Source organism: Dromaius novaehollandiae, chromosome 6 (genome assembly GCF_036370855.1).
Source record: "Dromaius novaehollandiae isolate bDroNov1 chromosome 6, bDroNov1.hap1, whole genome shotgun sequence".
NCBI classification, from domain to species: Eukaryota; Metazoa; Chordata; class Aves; order Casuariiformes; family Dromaiidae; genus Dromaius; species Dromaius novaehollandiae.
This window is the reverse complement of record NC_088103.1, coordinates 29,300,235-29,318,323: the sequence shown is the minus strand read 5'-3', so window position 1 is coordinate 29,318,323 and position 18,089 is coordinate 29,300,235. Positions and strand designations below refer to the sequence as shown.

At 36.3% G+C, this 18,089-nt stretch overlaps 1 protein-coding gene across 6 annotated transcripts in view; it reads right to left on the bottom strand.

Annotated features, from left to right (window-relative positions):
• Window positions 1-7,188: 7,188 nt before the first annotated feature.
• The window catches only part of PCGF5 (polycomb group ring finger 5), a 78,284-nt gene continuing 67,383 nt past the window's right edge, over window positions 7,189-18,089 (bottom strand). For all 6 annotated transcript variants that reach the window (XM_026094103.2, XM_064514031.1, XM_026094104.2 and 3 more), the window contains one exon: window positions 7,189-17,199. In XM_026094103.2, coding sequence (XP_025949888.1) covers window positions 17,152-17,199 — 48 coding nt within the window. In that variant the 3' untranslated portion in view covers window positions 7,189-17,151. The remainder of the gene's footprint in view (window positions 17,200-18,089) is intronic.

Sequence of the window (18,089 nt, the reverse complement as noted above, 5' to 3'; positions counted from 1 at the left end):
ACTTGTTCCAACAGCTCCTGGGAGACTGACAGCAATGGGATAGGACTTACTCCTTAGCGCTCCTTGTTCTTATTGCAGGCTGGCAGAGTATCAGACCAATTTAACTTAGATTTTCTATATAGCTACGTGGCATAAATACTACCAGAAGTGCCCAGATCCAGCTGCATTACCTGTTGAAAACAATAGACCCGGGAGATTAAGGATGTTTTTAGGAATCTTTATTGCATAGGAGAGTTAGAGATGCAAAATGTTGTTTGGTATGTTATCCTCCCTGGATATAGAGTCATACTATTTAAGTTCCTAAAGGTCAGGACTGATGACAGACTGCAAACAGATGAAGTTTCCAAAGTTTAACATAACTTTCTGCACCTCCTCCCTCCCCAGATATTACAAGTGATTTACAGCAGCTGTCTCCTGCATTTAAGTGTAAAGGTATTATTTACAGTTCAAAATTCTAAGTTTGTCATATCTGAACCCAGGGAATGGCTGCTCTGTATTGATCACTAACAGCAGTAAAATAGTCTTTTAACAGCTTAGGACTGAACTGTTGTTTTTCTACAGGAAAAAGGCCAGATATTAATGAACATTCAGAACATCTATAAAACCATTAAGCTCTTTTTTAAAATTCTGCTTCCCTTAGCTTCTGCTTTGATGTACAATTTAGTGAGCTCTTTTTTAAACCCTCTGCAGTTTTTCTGTGTAATGAGATTTTTTTTTTTCCCCGGTCACAGGCACATCTTCCTTTGCTGCTGTCCCATTTGCAGTCTCCCCATGCTGCTGAAGGTCTCTCAGTGCTAAGGCAGGAGCTTTGCTTTCTCACTTTACAGCATTGGTGTTTTTACTATCAACTTTAAAAAGAATTTGCCTTGGGCTTTTGGGATATTGCCAAAAAGTAATTGTTCTTTCAAGGCAAAACACAAGCTCTGTGTAATCACTCCACCCTAGACAAAAGCCCAGATTGTGGGTGACAGCTAAACAGACCTTGATCCATCGGCTCTGGAGAGCCATGGGGGAACTTGCCCTCCCATCCCCTGGGATGGACTTCTCTGTTTTCTCGCTGTCCCGCTGTGGAACTTGGGCCTTGCACACATCCACGTTGCTCTGCTGACAGCAGTCAGCTGCGTGCCGAGCTGCTGCTCACCATTCCTGCTCAGATCCACTTTCGTAGCTGGCATTTTCAGTGCCATGCTCCCGTATGCATGGAAGTCAGGGAAAATCATCTTGCCATCTCTCTTGGTGACTTTTGTAGAAGCCACAACTGGAGCATCTAAGCGATGCTTGGAAGGGATCTATGATACTTCAGGCATTCTTAATGCAGCCTTCATGGGTCATCACTCAGCCAAAGCCAAATTTCTCTTCTTCTTCTAAATATCACTGATGCATGAAGAGCTAGAGATGCAGTTAAGCTTCAGCTCCTCAGTTAGAAATGTATATGTGCCTTTGTGGTTTGCTGCATTAGAGGTGCTTGTACCTGTGTGCTTTTAGAGATGTGTATAATTGATCCTGTGCTGAAGCGGAAAAAAAACACATTCAACTTAGAGACGAAACGGAAACAATCTTCGGCCTCTGTGGGGCAACTTTTAGATACGTTCTCTTAGCAGCAGCTACAACCCACTGTGCTCTTGGGACCTGGTATCTCTTCTCAGAAGCTATTAATAGTATGAAGCACTATCTAGCACTTACTTTCTCACAGAATGTTTTATTTATATTCACAGCTGTGCACTCCTTGCCACATCATTCCCCTACTCTTCTTCCCCCTAAGAAGATTCTTATTCTAGCGATCGGTTGTGGGCAAATAAAAGCAGACCAGGCAATATAGCTGCCTCACAAGCAGCTTTCCTTTCTCATGGCCTGTGCTCCCAAAATACTTAGCTGCAAGATACTCGTGAATCTATAGACTGTCTTGCACTGGGTTTCACAGCCTCAGTCTCAGGCCCATGGCCCCTCCAAGAAGTTTCCTCTCTTCTGCCAAAGCTAGGACACCTTTTTTCTGTCAGTAATCTGTCAGTAAAATAAGTAAGGCTCTGGGATGCCATTTTTTCCAAGGTCACACTCTTTAGTAACTCTTAATGTTGAACTGGGAACTGCAGCTGAAACTAAGTGTAAGCTTCTTACTAGTAAAAAGGGAGGACATTTAAGGAATGTAGTAAAGTTTGCTGGTCACCTATTGTCCTATGGTTTGGCAGTAGTTAAGAAGGTTGGTGATAATAATGTATTTGCTGGTGAAGGCTAATATAATTTGAAACACAGCTTTTTGTATTGTTCCCATGGGCAAACATATTGTGTGCGATGAAGCACGTTGCAAAGGCAGCCTGGCTAGCACTGACCTGAGCTCGTACTGTAGGACAACACTACACAAACGAAGAGGTCAAAAACGACAGCCACAGCGATGCAGTGTTTCCTGTTTGATACCAGTTTCCACACTGATCACACAGAGCTGCCAATAGGCTGGACAGTGCTGTACCAGTGCAGCTACAGTGCTTGTACTGAATCGGTTGTCTAGTTGTTGCTTTGTGAAGGTGTCTGCTTGGTGCTCCATTGTGTTAACATGTTTATCAGCCTTTAGCACTTTCCTCAATTCAGAGGCCTCTGCATGGTGTCAAGATGCTGGATCTTCAGAAATTCTTGGCCCCATCTGCTGCTGTGCGATTATGAGAGTTAGGGAGAACTAGGAGAAGGAGAACTGCAAGAACTGAGGACTGAATTTCTTACAGGCTATTGAAATTTGGTTTTAGCCAGCTTCCTTCTGTGACTGTCAGATGATGACATCAGAAGAAAGAAAAGCACTACCAAGTCCCCTCCCCTGGAAAGACAACTAGTCTTTCCAACCACATCCATGCCTTTCTCAAAAAGGCACCAAATACTATGAGGAACTTAAAAGAATTTAGCTTCTCTTCAGCTTCTTTAAGCTATGATTATTGTAGTTTCCCTATCTGGGAAATAAGCCTGTATCAAGGCTCTCAGTGATGAAGCATTTTACTCCATCTTTCCTGATGAAAGGATCTTTTGCTCCTGAGAATTTGTTTGCCATGGAATAGGTCTTGGCTAAGAGCTATGGGCAGAAATAAGAGTGTTTTGAGGCTGAATGTAGATGGCAAGCAGTTCTCCACATGCAATCACTGGAAGGGTTTTTGGGGCACTTTTCTCCAAAGTCATGGTACCAACCCAAACAGATTTCAGTAAGAATTCTGATTTCAGGCTACAGCTACCTTGAAAATTTATCTTGAAGTTGCAGCTGTATGCAGTATTCCTTTCTTGTGCTAGGATGCTATATTCTACTTTCATCTACAGCCATGTTGCCATAGTGAAGTCACTCCTGCATGTGTAATATTTTAACATATAATTTGCAAAGTACTTCAGATTCCTTTGACAAGGTAGGCATCTGCTTTCCAGGTGATTTTCTTGTCTTTCATACAGTCTGTAAAACAAATGGAGAACATGCCACCAGCAAGACAATTAGTATTTCTACAATACTATTACTAAAATCCTATGTATATGTACTGCATGTGAGTACTCTCTAAGCACATGCCTGTTTATAGAATCAAGCACCTACATAACACTGCTTTCATGCTGTGATTATATTGCAACATAATTCCCTGTGTTTTTCCTAGCAAGAAAGGAAATTAAATTACAGCTGGCTTTGGCTGAAAGTAAGAACAGTGCAGGTCTTATCTTCACAGTATAACTTACTTCTTTAAATAAGCTACAGCATTAGTCATTTATTTATTTTTGTATTAATGCAAATTTCCACTAGCCTGTCACCATGACCAAATATTTTTGATTTTATCTATGAATAAATAAAAAAAATTCAAATTAGATAGGCAATTCTCTGAACATGCACCTACACATCCACCTTTTAAAAGTATTAGCCACAGACCTCTTCAGAATATGAATTATTCAAAAATTGAAAAGCAGCAAGTTACAGGTACTCTTGAAGTGCCTTTTCCAACAAGAAAGATTCTGACAATCAGTAAAGCATGAAAAGAGGGGATAGGCCGAGCGCTGCAAGCGACAGAAGACTATTTACCAGTACAGATCCATGCCTCCTTTTCTTGTTCCAGGGTTTTCATTACTAGAGAACAATAATCTGAGCTGAATATTTACAGAAAGAGAAGGGCTCTAGATGCAGCCCATGAAATTGCTGTTTAACATTAGAATGTGATCAACACTGGAGATGAAGATAGCATACATATCAACTTACAGGCGCTATTCTGATGCTTACTTCCAAGGGGAACCTACTGAAACCTCTTATTGTAATGAAGTCAAATAAATTCCAGAACTTAGGGAAAATTAATGCTGTCCAAACAGCCAGTTTCTGATGCTGTAACAGATAAAAATCCATGGAACTTTTTAATATACACAGGATAAAACCCAAGGCATAATCTATATGCAACGCTATATAGTAGATTTTATAATAAATGGTAGGAAACATGTGATTTTAAACTAGGCTAACACTTCTTAGATGTAGTTTCATTTTTGCAATGATAAAATTCTTTTCTATCTAGGCTGACGACAGTCAAATTGTTCACATGGACCAGATTCAGGTTATTGTGTTGAATTTTGCCGGTCTGTGAAATAACTTAAGTAATCCCTTATATCACAAGTTAAGTCATTTATTTCTTAAAATGAGTCATGTATTATTGACCTCAGAAGAGACCATTAGCTCTGCTCTTCAAGGACATTTTCCTACTGGGAGTTCTTCATGAGCAATAAGGTGGTTTACAAATTCAGCATCATAAACCAGCATGGCACAGGGGCAAGAGCGAACTTCCCGAGACCACTTTTGGAGATACTGAGGAATCTGGATGCTGGCTGCAGCATAAGGACACAAAGATGAGCAGACACAGAGTGCTCTCTTTACATCTGCATCACTTGCATTAGTCGTTCAGAGAGAGAAGCATGGGAATAAAATGTCTTTTAGTAGTGGTCAAGACAAATCATACCATTTCAAGAAACACATGGGCACAGGAGCAGAGAAAACAAATGAAAAATACTGGCTAGTGGCAAGATCTGCCAGTTCTACAGATGTACTAGAACAATCAAAATCTGTAGAGGCTACTGACAGTATGACTGGCAGTCTGCAGAGGCACTTACACATATATGTTGCACATCTTCAATCATCGCAGGATAAAATTAAATCTAAGGAATTTAGAATTCCTGAAAATACTTGCATCAAGCACAGCCTTTTTCTTTCTAAGAGTAGGTTCATTTTTATAATTATTTTCCGTATCTATAAATGCACTTACTGTAGTTATTTCTGTACTGCAGAAGATGACAGAACTTCACCTATAAATAGTTTAGAAAAGATGGACAGAATGTTTTTGAGTGTAAGAATGTTTTCTCTTCCTGTGTTAGTTTAATGGGACAGATGCCAATGTTTTTACAAATTATTAATGCAGCGGTCTTCTTTCCAGATGAAGATGTTGGAAGTCTGCCACTGGAATGAGGTGCTCATATTACACACTGCCAGCAAATTTCAGTTTCCTTAATGAAATCTAGGTTACTAAATCCCTTTTCTTTTGAAAGAAAAAAAAGTATGATTAAAAATTAGTCTCTCCTGTAGTGATGTTGCATAGCATATTCTCCTCTAGAATAAAAGAAAAAAAAATCAGGATATAAAACAATTTCAAGTTCTACTACTAGGGAAATTTATATGCTGTGTCCTTGATGTAAATAGCTGTATGCATACCACCTACCTGCAGCTCTGGCTCTAGGAAGGACTTGGATTCCTCCTTCAATAAAACATATTCAGGGTTTTATGACTGATCATGGATGTGTTACTAGCTGTATGCATGTTTTTTCCCATAACAATTCTCTTTTTAGCTGCCCGAAACAAAGTAAATGTTTAAAATAATTTAATAACCAACCTTTTTAGAGAAATCTTGCTTGAGGAAGCATTTCTCCCTGCTTCAGAGCAGAATTTTGCATTTGAATAGGATTCAATAAATTTATATTTCATAAAGAATAATTTTTCTAACTTGTAGAAGCATTATGTAAAGTATGACTTTTTTCTACTGAGTGACCCAAAGTCTCAAGAACACTTTTAGAAGAACAAGGAAAAATACTAGTCTATGACCTTTGACAAAACTTAAATAATCACACATTGCAAAAATTCAGAGGTCACATAGCCAACATGAAAATAGGTTCAGAAGAAAGCTAGTGAGGCTGCACTTTTTCTCCAGCACAAGTTATCATAGTAGCAAATGTTATCACATCACTGCTCTTTGCCTGAGTATCAGCAAATTGCGACATTACTAACAAATCCAAACCAGATATGGAAAATTTGTTCCATCTAATCATATGTACATATTACAAAATACTATGCATGTCTTCACGTTTTATGTTCAGAAGCAATTGATATCTTCTGCAAACATCTCAAAGAATTTTACAAGAGGATGCAAAATACTCTGTCCCATTTTAGTTTAATAGTAATCATTTCTATGACTTACTGACCTGAACCACATCTTAGATTCCATGCACTGGTATTACAGGCTTTACAGTAGCATTTCAGATAAAAAGTATGAGTTTTCTTGAGTAGCACCTCTCTGTGCAATGACTCAGTATACAGTATCATTCAGGCCAGTGGCTCATTTACACGGATATCCTCTAGCTTCCAATTTGTATGCATGTTTATTTTGCATTACTTTAGAGTTAAAAAAACCAAAAAACAAAAAAAAAAACATAATAAAAGGTAATCAGAAGGTAAATAGAACAATAAATATGACTGAGCCCATATTAAATCAGAAAAAAAAACCATCAAAAGGATAGAGAAGAAAATGGAAAAAATAAATCTGACATGATAAAAAGCAGTAAAATCAGATTTTAAAAGACTGTGGCGGAAGCCCTATGAGACTGCAAAGCACTGAGGTGGACTTTTAAAAAAAGCCCCAAACACACAATCACACTACATAATCTATCTGGTTACATTTTACAGATGAAGATGCCAAATCCAGTCAACTTTAGTGTTAGGCAGGCTTTGTGCTCACATAAATCAATGGTAACACTCCCTATGATGTTAATGAGAGCAAAATTAGGCCATGTAAGTACATTCTGATCATTCTATAAGGCATAATATTATTGCATTCCATTCTCTAATCTGCATTTCTGTGAGCTGATAGTATGCTTGCATGATAAGACCTAAAGCTAGTAAATGTGTTAATTCAAATATTATTACAAACTACAGAAAAGTCAGATAAAACCAGAGATTTTTTTATTGCACAAAATAAATTATATAGAAACAATGCAACAAAACAACTTGTATTGTAGGCTGCACAACAGATGTTACAACATGAATATATTTATTGCTTTGAGAAAGGAGCAATTCAGTGCTAGTAAGCAGATTAGTTATACTTCTTGCTCATCTAGATTCATAGGATTAATCCAACTGGGCTAGAGGCATCTTGCAGCATATGGATCATACCAAATTGTAACTTCTTATCAGCAGTTATAAAGGTGCTGTGAACATTCTTGACATTAGCATGAAGCACTAAATTTAACATCACTGGTACTGAACCATATAGATAGTTACATAATCAGAAATATCATTACGTATTAGATATATTTAGTACACAAGATCTTAAAAGGTCCATTTACAGGGCTCACACAAGCTACTGTTCTAAAATAAATCTTGTTTACAGATATAGATGTAACTTCAAACGGGCTCACTTCACTTCGCACCAAAACGCAGTACCAAGGGGTTTTGCCGAAATGAAAACTAATACTGGCACTTCACTGACCTAATTGTAGAATTGCTCACTAAGTGCTAACTCAGTTACAGGTTCCTCATTTTTTCCAGGGCCACACTCAACTTTTAAGGATTTTAACGCAGATGAAAAAAAATATTCCTTTGGCAGAACTGGGTGGAATTTACAGTGCTTGTTTAAGCACTTCAAAACACAACGTATTTGGTTCTTCAAAAAATACAAGACTGCAATATATGTATGTTGTTTTCATAGCTCAAATGGACTTAAGTTTTTAAATGCTACTTTGTGGACCCTGAGATGCTAAGCTCCCAATGAATTCATATATAAATTATCTCTAGGAAAACACTGTAAAAATGTACAATATTCAAATCATTAAACACATTAAAAACTGATTACTTAAAGATCTTTGAAAAGCATGCATATTAATGAGATAGTGGCATTACAAGGATTCATAGTCTGAGTGAAATTCTCTCACTATTTGACAGTTATGCAAGTATTTACTCAGTTGAGCTTATCACACTGAATCTACTGCTAGCATAGACATTCTAAGGTTTCAAAATATATATGGTTAATACAATAAGGTTAAATTTAAATAATATTAAGAGATTGAAAAAGTCACACATGAAATGAAACTCAGTGAGGAAGTGGGAACTCTAGCTCTTTTCAAGTCTTATTTACAAGGATAATTAAGCAAAGTAACTTCATTGAGATCAATCTGAAGACATTACCTTAGTATTAGGCCCCCTCAATGGAGCCCTGTAGAATCCCGCTGAAATAAAGAGTATTATACATGAGCAACTACAAACAAATTTGGCCATCACTTTTTGCTAGTGCTTTGACAAAATTCTCTGTTTTACTGTTTTTTTCGAAAGTATGTTAATTCATTGTGTTGAGTCAAACTACAGGAAGGATGACATTTCAAACAGCCTCAAAATACTACAAGAAATGAGTTATTCTGAATTAAAGAAGCACTTTGTACAAATGCTCATTTAACCAAAACTTCAGTAATGCAATCATATTCCATGCATGTGCCCAGCAGTAGGTTACTTGGGAGGAAAATAAGAACTTGACTAAGCTGGTACAATTTTTTGTCTGGGGGACTTGGTTTTTAAATATTCTAAGTAAAATTTTGTCAACATTTTATAAAAATTTTATAGGTATAGTGAGATGCAAATGAATAACTAAACATACCTTAAAAAATCCATTAAAGCACAAATCTCACAAAAATTATTAGTATTTTTTACGATAAATATTATGAAGTAGAAATGTTATAAGGCAGGATGAAGCTAATATCAAAGATGAAAAACAGCACCACCAATCTAAGTTTTGCAATCAGGTTTCTGATCAGACAGGAAATGTAATAGCATAGTCAGATATACTTGATTAAGCTCAGGTAAGAAATGCATTTAGCCCAGCTGTACTAACTATACAGCTTCATACAGAATAAACATTCCATAAACCAAAAGAAAATGCATTTGAGCACAAAAATAAAAATATGTGATTCTCTAAGCAGCATTTTGTTTTTTCAAAACATTAACATAGATAGATATTGGACTGATTACATATCTACAAGTGCTTTTCCTTTACAAAAATACATATATTCTTAATAGGATAGACTGTCATTAACAATGACCTGTGTTTTTTTTCACTTCAATTTGAATGATTTATAAGCTAAATTTTACAACCACAAAAAGGTTTATTTGTAATATGATGTTATCACTTTTGACAAAAAGCTTAAAACATTTTACATTTTAAAACAAATTAGCAACATAACATCACAATATGTCCTATGAGCTCCTAAGTACTGTGAGGGCTGTCACATTAAAAACTGATAGCTACTGATCAAATGCAAGGAAGCATCAGAACATTATTACTGCTCACCATAGGCTCCTTTCTTATCATAACTTGGATCACAGCTTATATAAGGACACTTAGGCCCCCATCCGAAAAAACCCAATTAGAGTAACTCTATATCATCTATTCAGTAGCCCAGAACATCCATTCAGGCTTTGCATTAATTAAAAAAAAAAAAAAAAAAAAAAAAAAAGTATTTTCCTTTCAACAGTTAAGCCTGCAATATGGGAAAAAAATATGCATTGCTTAATGTTTATTCTAAGAAGCTTATATTTGAGAAAAAAATTAAGATCAGTAATTTTTTAGAATGAAATATTTCAGAGCCAGCTAAATAATTAAATTGTCCTATTACTTTCCAGTTTAGTTAATCACTATACTGGAAAAGGAAATCAAGATATTTACCGGATTTCATTATTCTTTCTATTTTATACTGCACAACAAGTAAAATAATTGACTTTTTGCTAATCTCTGTCTGACACCTTGGACAGCAATGCCATTTGCTAAAAAAATATCTATAAAAATCTGTAAAACATACTTAATATCTTCTCATAATCCTCCAAGTCTGTCCTTTCCACCCTCCAAAATATCACTGAACTACAACTAGAAAACCCAAAAGTAGCTTGGTGAATATTTTGTGCTTTGGAAGGTTTACAGGATTGACAGCACACTGAAGTATTACATTAGTTCACAGGCCAGGTATAGCAGACACATCAGTAATGCAAGCCTTTGTGCTTTTCTTTTTTAGTGACATTAGCTATGATTCAAAGAGCTACTCTATACCTCTATACCTGTTAGCTCAACCCTTACGCTAGTCCCGTTTTTTTTTTTTTTTTTTTTTTGGTTTTGTTTTTAATCTATTTATCTATTTTGTTTCGGAAACTGCTGGGTGTGCCTAACCCTTTAGTTTGGTGACATATACAGCTACTACGAGGAACCTCTGCTTGACTGATTCCAGGTGTAACTCTGGACCACTGCACTCCAGAAGTGTCAATGCCTTATTCCAAGTCAGTTTCTGGGTGGCTTACCTTTGGTATTAAATAAGTCCCTTAAAACTATTAGGCAATCAGATTATCCATAAAAATAGTTTATTTTTAGAAAAAAAATTGGGTTTTTTTTTAATGAACAAACTAAATATCTGACAACAAAGAAATAGTAATTTTAAGTCAGTTAGTATGTTATATTTTTCAGTAAAAAGGGAGCATGTTTCATTTTACCACATCAAAACTCATCAGACAACAACATCATCTACTTTACTCAATATGCTATAATACAAAACACTATTTTAGGAATAGAATACCATCATAAAATATGTGCCTCGCACTTTGATAATAAACATCTTTATTACAACTTCATTTGTAATACAAACCTCAGTATGTTAGCTAGCAGCACAAATGTTTTACTGTTGCAGCAATTTTGTATATTACATAGCAACCAAACTCTTAACTCTTACTTTGCCTTCCACTCATCTTTGTGAGGAAAAAGGAAACACACAATAGCTAATGTCCACCTCATCCGGTTATCTGTCACATATTGTTAAACCTTGTTAGAAACATTTGCTAAAAACACACATAAAAGTTACTTCAAAGAAAAGAACGTTTAATGGTTCAGATCAACATGCAAATTCAAACTAATGCCTCTCTTTGGTTAAAATTACAAAAACTTCCACCTCTAGACATCTCTCATTCCAGAATGTCTCCTCCACCTCGAGTTACAGAACTGGGTCTCTTTCTGCAAGTACAAGAAGTAGCCTGGACTTTTCCACTAGTATATAGAGCTCTTCCACTTCTCACTCCGGAACTGCATGGATGTACTAAATTGCTTACTAGAGAAGCAAACAATGTCCATATTCAACTGTATTAGCAAGCTACCTGAATTCAGAAGTTGTCACTATAGGACTTCTGGTGCATACCTTGGGAGAAAGCATCTCTCAGTCAGAAATTCATTAATTAATCTATTTCCTGCTCTGGAATCTGATGTTTCTTTCCTGATCTATAACATAGGCAGTGTAGTAGTTAAAAAAAAAAATCTGGTTATAAAGAAAAAAATGTTACTATTGTAAGATCATCTTTTGGAGGACATTCCTACAAAAGGATGCTTCAGCTGAGGTCTGAAGGCCAAACCTTCCATACTTCATAAAACTAGTGGTAAATGAGCAGTTGGAAGCTTTTCACATTTCCTCTAGGGTGAATCAGTCCCCTTGTGTCCATCCTGGAACATGCTCCAGTAGACTGCAATCCCTCCTCAAACAAGTATCTTGAACTGAACACCTTGTGGAAGCATTACTTTGTTCAAACTGGCTATAAAGGATTCAATATGCAGAACCATGAAAACTTTGCTGAAATCCAGGACAGACTGGCTTAATCCCAAAAGAAAATACAAATTACTTGGGCATTAAGCATTAACTTTCTACTGTCTGTTTACAGATGTCATGACCACGATGCCATCTGATTCTGCGGTGTTCCAACACAAGCACCAGCATGCCAGAGTGTCACCTCCTTGTTCTCACATCTAGGAAACTGATGCTCTGGTGCTTTTCTTGGACCTGCTTGAAGTGTGCTTCCTGTTCTAAAAGGTCCTGTCCTAGAAATCAGCATTTTGGTATCCTTTTTTTCTTTCTTTCTTCTGTACATATTGTTAATAGCCTGCAGAAACGCCACCACATTCAGTTTTACCTATGAAACTATTCCTACAAGACCACAAGGCTTAAGGGTTGCTTAAGACTTAAGGGACACTCCACATGTTCTTCCATCAGACCTGATCTTTTCTAACATTATTAAGGCTCTACCTAAGTGAACGACCCTTTGAGAGGGCAGAAAAATGATCACAAGAATCTTTTCTAATTATTCATTTTCTTGAACATTCTTAATTCTAATCTTCTCAAAAAAGCAAATATAAAGTGAAAACTCTTATTATAGGAGACAAGTTCAGTTGCCCCTTTTTCTGGATTGCCCAACTAACCAAACTTAAGATCTGCTTCCTCGTGTTCAATTTCTCCAACTATTTGATGTTTCTATACTTTGGGCATGAAGGGGCAGGGGGGAAGGGCACAAAGGCTTTATAAGAACCTAGAATTACAGGACACAGGGAGCCTGAATGAATCTTTGAACTGATGTAAATAAGGTAGAATAAGGTAAAATTAGAGGGGAAATACCCTGCCTGACAAATGCATGTCTGGATGGAATTGAACTGATGCCTTCAACCTAAGTTACATGAAGAAGTCAGACCAAGTTCTTGATTTAAGCACCTCTATAATGTTTATATATTTGCTGTGTGTGTTTATATATTTTGCAATTATACATGGAAGAGATAAGATGAGGTGAGATGAGAACTCTGGACCATCACTCTGTACTGGAGAACGAGAGCCTAGCTTATGTCTATAAGGAATGTGATCAATCTTTTGTCTCCTGCAGATACACTGGAACTGCTTCTGTTAACTGCAGAAGAGGAAAGTAGAGCCAAATTTTTACAGCCCAGAGAAAAAAGATCAAGATCCAGAATTCATGGTTACATCATGAAAAAAAATTATATCATCTCGCTATAAAGCTCATTCTTATCATATAGTTTCCACTGAGATACGTTTCTTCAGTTTTGTATAATCTAACCAAACACGTTTCTTTTTGTTTCATATGAAAGATTGCTTCTCAACACAGAATGGTTATGAAATATTCTTGCTGAAAATATTAAGACCATTGATAAAATACAGAAGGAAATATTACCTGTCAGATGCAAATAATGGTTTTAAAAGGTATTCTGTATTAACAATCAGGCACTTGCTTTATATAACATTTCCAGTAAAGCCAAAATAGTATTTTTTCAGAAAAGAATAAGGACTTTTTTCTGCATATGAACTGCAAGCTAGCTGACTATGCACATTATAGTTATAGTGTTGCATACTGCTAAGGCCCAAATCCCAGAAGCATTCATGTGAACAATCCCTACTGCAGTGATGAGTCCCTTAGATTATTGTAGTAATCTTATTTGGTATTTCACTCAAATATGAGTATGTTAATAGGACTAAGCCCTTAGCTAGGAGCAGTGTAATAATACGTGATGGGAGACACATTTCTTGATTATATAATTCATTTCAGCTCTTAAAAGATCTTGTTGTAAATTCTAGCTTACAGTTTGTTACTAGAGAAATGCAGCATACAGCTATGCCCAACAAAAGGTTGCTTATGACTTTCTTTAATGGGTTACCCCAGAGTTAAAAGGAGATACAAATTATTGGCTTATGGGGAAAAAAAAAGCACTAAATCTGCTGAGTAAGAGACTGCACGGTTAAGTAGTAGTGCAGAATGTTTTAGGTCTTACACCTCTGCAGCCAGGTACTGCCAAGTGGGAAAACTGCAGAAAAACAGTTGTAGCAATACTTATTTTACGTTCCAGTTTGTTACTTACTATGTAGTGGTGACACCTTGCCACAGAAATATTCAGAAAGTGTGACTGTATAGAGTAACCTCCTGCTCTATGAGGGCACACAGTGCAGTTTTAATGGAATGCTTAGAGACTCACTTCACGTTATCCCATCTTTGGCACACTGAAATCCATACTTGCATTCTCATATTCCTGTGCTGTTCAGATATTTTTAATTGGCACAAATGAATCAACAGGGACAATCAGATATGCATATCTGTAGACACATGGCACATACATACTATATAGAAGAGAAACTTCCTGTAAAAAAAGCAGTGCCTGTCTTATAAAAGCTGCCCAGTTAAGATATGTACTTCACTGGTGCCGCTATGAAAACCATTAAACTAGAACAGCACTCAGGCACTGTGCCATCAAACCAGAAAGGTATAAAGTGTAGGTGGCTAGACCATATGCATTTAAAAGCATTTAAGGCCATGATTCTCAGCTGGGAACATGAAACCTTATCTGTCAGTATTTTCCGTGCTTAAAATGAAGATCATGCCTTCTGAAATCTAGCTTTAAGCTGGATCAAGAAGATACCATGAGTTAAAACAGTTACCAATTCTGATCAAGATAAATTAATGGCTCTCTGAACTGGGAATGCAGAAAGTCATTAAACATTCAAACCTTCTACTGGTTGTCATTCAGAAGCCAATACAAAATCGTCAAATTTCAGCAGTCTTGCTAGGTGGATGCAAACTTTCACGTAAGATAACTGCAAATGATTTAAAAATAATACATGTTGTTCTTCCTTTCTTTGCTTAAAACAAGTCTGTTCAAACTTGCTGAAATAGCAAATGCAATTGTTGAAAAAAAAAATTGTCCCCTGAACCAAGCAGAAATTATGCTTAAGAGTACTATCATCAGTTTTGTGATAAACTGAAACAGGCCTTTTATGTTAAGTGGAGCTACAGTGAAAATTCTGGTACAAAAACATGTGAAATATATAAAAATTGTAAGGTGTCATTCGCATGTGCATGTAAGTATTTACAAATAATATCCTATTTCTACCGTATAAAACAACTGTGTATAATAAAGATAACAATGATTCGCAATTAGAATGTATGCACTGATCTTACAAGCTGCTCCATGGGGAGGACCTCTTTGCTTGTAAAGAATCTGTTCTTCAGAGACTATGCAGAGAAGGGCCCTTCCTTCATGAAGTACCTTGTTTCTGTCAAGTAGCACATCACAGACTAGGTGGGCAAAAAGGTGACCACTTCCTGCAGCCAGTATGTGCACCCATTCCCATCAACAGTGTGGGCAACTGAATGCCTGTACCAGTGAGCACCTTATGCCTGCAGAAAGGAACAGCAGCTTCCTAAACATTTTGCTTCCCCAGGTTCACTGGTGTCTGCACAATATGTGCAACCTTGACCTGCAATGGCAGGTTTCCTAAACAGGCTGCTACTGACAGCATCTTTATTTCTGCATGTCACATAGGCTTTAGAGTGCAATGGTAAGATTTAACCCAACTACACATGGATTCCTGAAGTCATCAGTATTAGAACTCCCACGAACATTAAAGGGGCCAGATTTGATCCACAACATGCTTGTTTCTCCTACTGAAACATACTAATGTACATGAACACAAACTTACAAAGGAGCTACAGCCTTGCATCTATCTTTTATACTTTGATCCCAGGTTTTCAAGTTGGAATTTTCGCTTTGTCTTATCTAAATATGATTAGTTCTCTCTAGAGTAGCTTCTGAAAAGTTGATTTGGTTCCTTTTTGTTGTATGCAAAAGGCATAAGAAAGTAAATAGTTATCTACAATATTAGTAGGTGTGTATTAAGTAGAAATTACATAAAAGTACGGAACTACAACTATCTCCACAGAATTTAAAGTAAAAAAAATAAAACTCATTTGACTTTTAAACAAAGCGAAGACAATGGAAGACTACAGAAAACATATGCATTACTATGCTCCCTGCAACATTACCAGAAACCTCAATAAACATTCTATACTAGAACCATTATGTTTGCAATACCTAAGGCAACAATCACTTGTTTATCCAGCACTACCAGGTCTTAAGAAAAAAAATGACCTGAACAATTATTTTGGTCAGACTGCTTATCTTCAGTATTGCATTACCTCTATTTTTATGGTACTGGTTTTATGATGTGACTTTAACTAATGAAAAACTCTACAATTAATTCCAAATTCCAGATAGTCACAAGAGATCTATAATGTAATTAAAGTTATAGGTTTTGAAATATGTTAGTTTTTTCTTAACATATTATTTACCTCCACCCAATCTTAAAAGGAAATGCTTACTATGAAAAGCAATTATTATGTATAAATTCTGCCCTAGTCATGATTTTATAGTGAAATTTCTTTGTTTTATAGCCATTTAAATAATTTTTAAGTTCATTTTTACAAAGGCTTTATTAGAAGAAAGGTAATCTCACCAGAAGTCATATTCCAAATTTAGCTGTATCTCAAATCTCAGTCTTTATGGAAATCATAGAAAAGTGCAGTCACAAATGCTGTGATGCTTTTAAGTGATATTGGCAGAATCCATTTAGAGAATTTAAAATTACTTTTAGGAATTACCATGTTATACATCTCTTGTTAAGGGTGATCTTTGTGCACTGCAAAAGGACTGTTGCACACTCATGAGTGAGCTATACCTGGACCCATGAGAAGCTTATCAAGAAAAAGATAGTGGCCCAATCACCACTTTCTAAATATATTTTCTATACAAAATATTTTCAAGGTATAATTCTTAACTATTTGTACAGTACTCTATGATTTAAACAACGATATTCAGTAAAATAGTAAGTATGTGAAAATTGCAACACCACATGGAATGAGCACTCTGCCATTTTGCTAGTGTAATCAATATTAGGACCAGAAAATTTTTCTAATATGCAGGCAAAAATGTTCCATAGGTTCTGAATCTTGACTGTACACTTCATGATTTTGGCTATGACTTGCAGCGCACTTGTAAGATACACAAATATCTTATGCACATTTCAGTAGCAGAATGGCACTTGTCTTGCTCTAATAGAAACAACAAAGATGCAACTGACAATTTTAAGAAAGACAATGTCCTTATTTGCATGCTGAAAATCTGGTTGTGTCCCCCTAATCCAGGCACATCCATTCATTGTGCAATCTGTCGATGGGTAAACAAATAGTGCAGGATTCATCTCAGTGGGATCTGGCCCTTTGGTCTAACCGAAGTCAATTCTAGGTCGATACTGAAGTACCATAGGGTAAGACTGAAAACAAAAGCAAAAAAAAACCAACAACAAAAACACACAGAGATAACATGAAGATGTAATTCATGAAAAACTTGAAGAAAATGCAATTAAAGATTGCCTTAAGAATAGCTACAGCTTATCTCTATGACATATATACATATGGCAATCATCATTTTATTTATATGACTGAAATAATTCCATACATTTCAACAATTAAATACCTCTATTTCAAATCTATTTTTAAGTTAGCTGTATTTTTTTGTCATGAATACCAAATTCCCGTATCTGACTTTTATGCAGTTCATGACACTGAGTGCTCAAAAAACTCCTTATTTCTGTGTTGCATATCCGAGAAAAAGCAATTTTGAAATCTTTACACTTTGTAAAACAAAATCCATTCCTAGATGATCTACTTGGTTTGATTTAAGATGTACAGGGATTCTGTAGCTACACTAGTACTCTACAGTAGTAAATGAGAGCTAGGTTACTCCTGTACTTGGGTGGGGGGTGTGGGGTGGGGGGGGACAGGTCAGATTGCTATGAATAAATTTTCTGAGAAACGAAGGATAACTTTCCCAGAAAATGTGACACATTTTGGTAGCTCTTATTGGGAGAAATAGAAAATGGCAAATAAAATCAATGGCAAATCATTGGGAAAAATGGCAGATCCCTGAACTGGACAAAACTGTGGTGTGGAATGGGAATTGAGAGTGGGTCTCCAGAAAGGGAGATGGAATATATGGGCACTTGCTGCTGGAAGTTCTGTTTTACTGAATGTGTTATTTTTTCGATCTGTCATAATTGCATGTGTCTGATGTTTTCCTCTTAACTCCGCTAAGACATTGAACATTTTCTATAGCATAAAAGCCAGGAAAAACTTATTGTCTCAGCAAACTGCACAGGCTTAA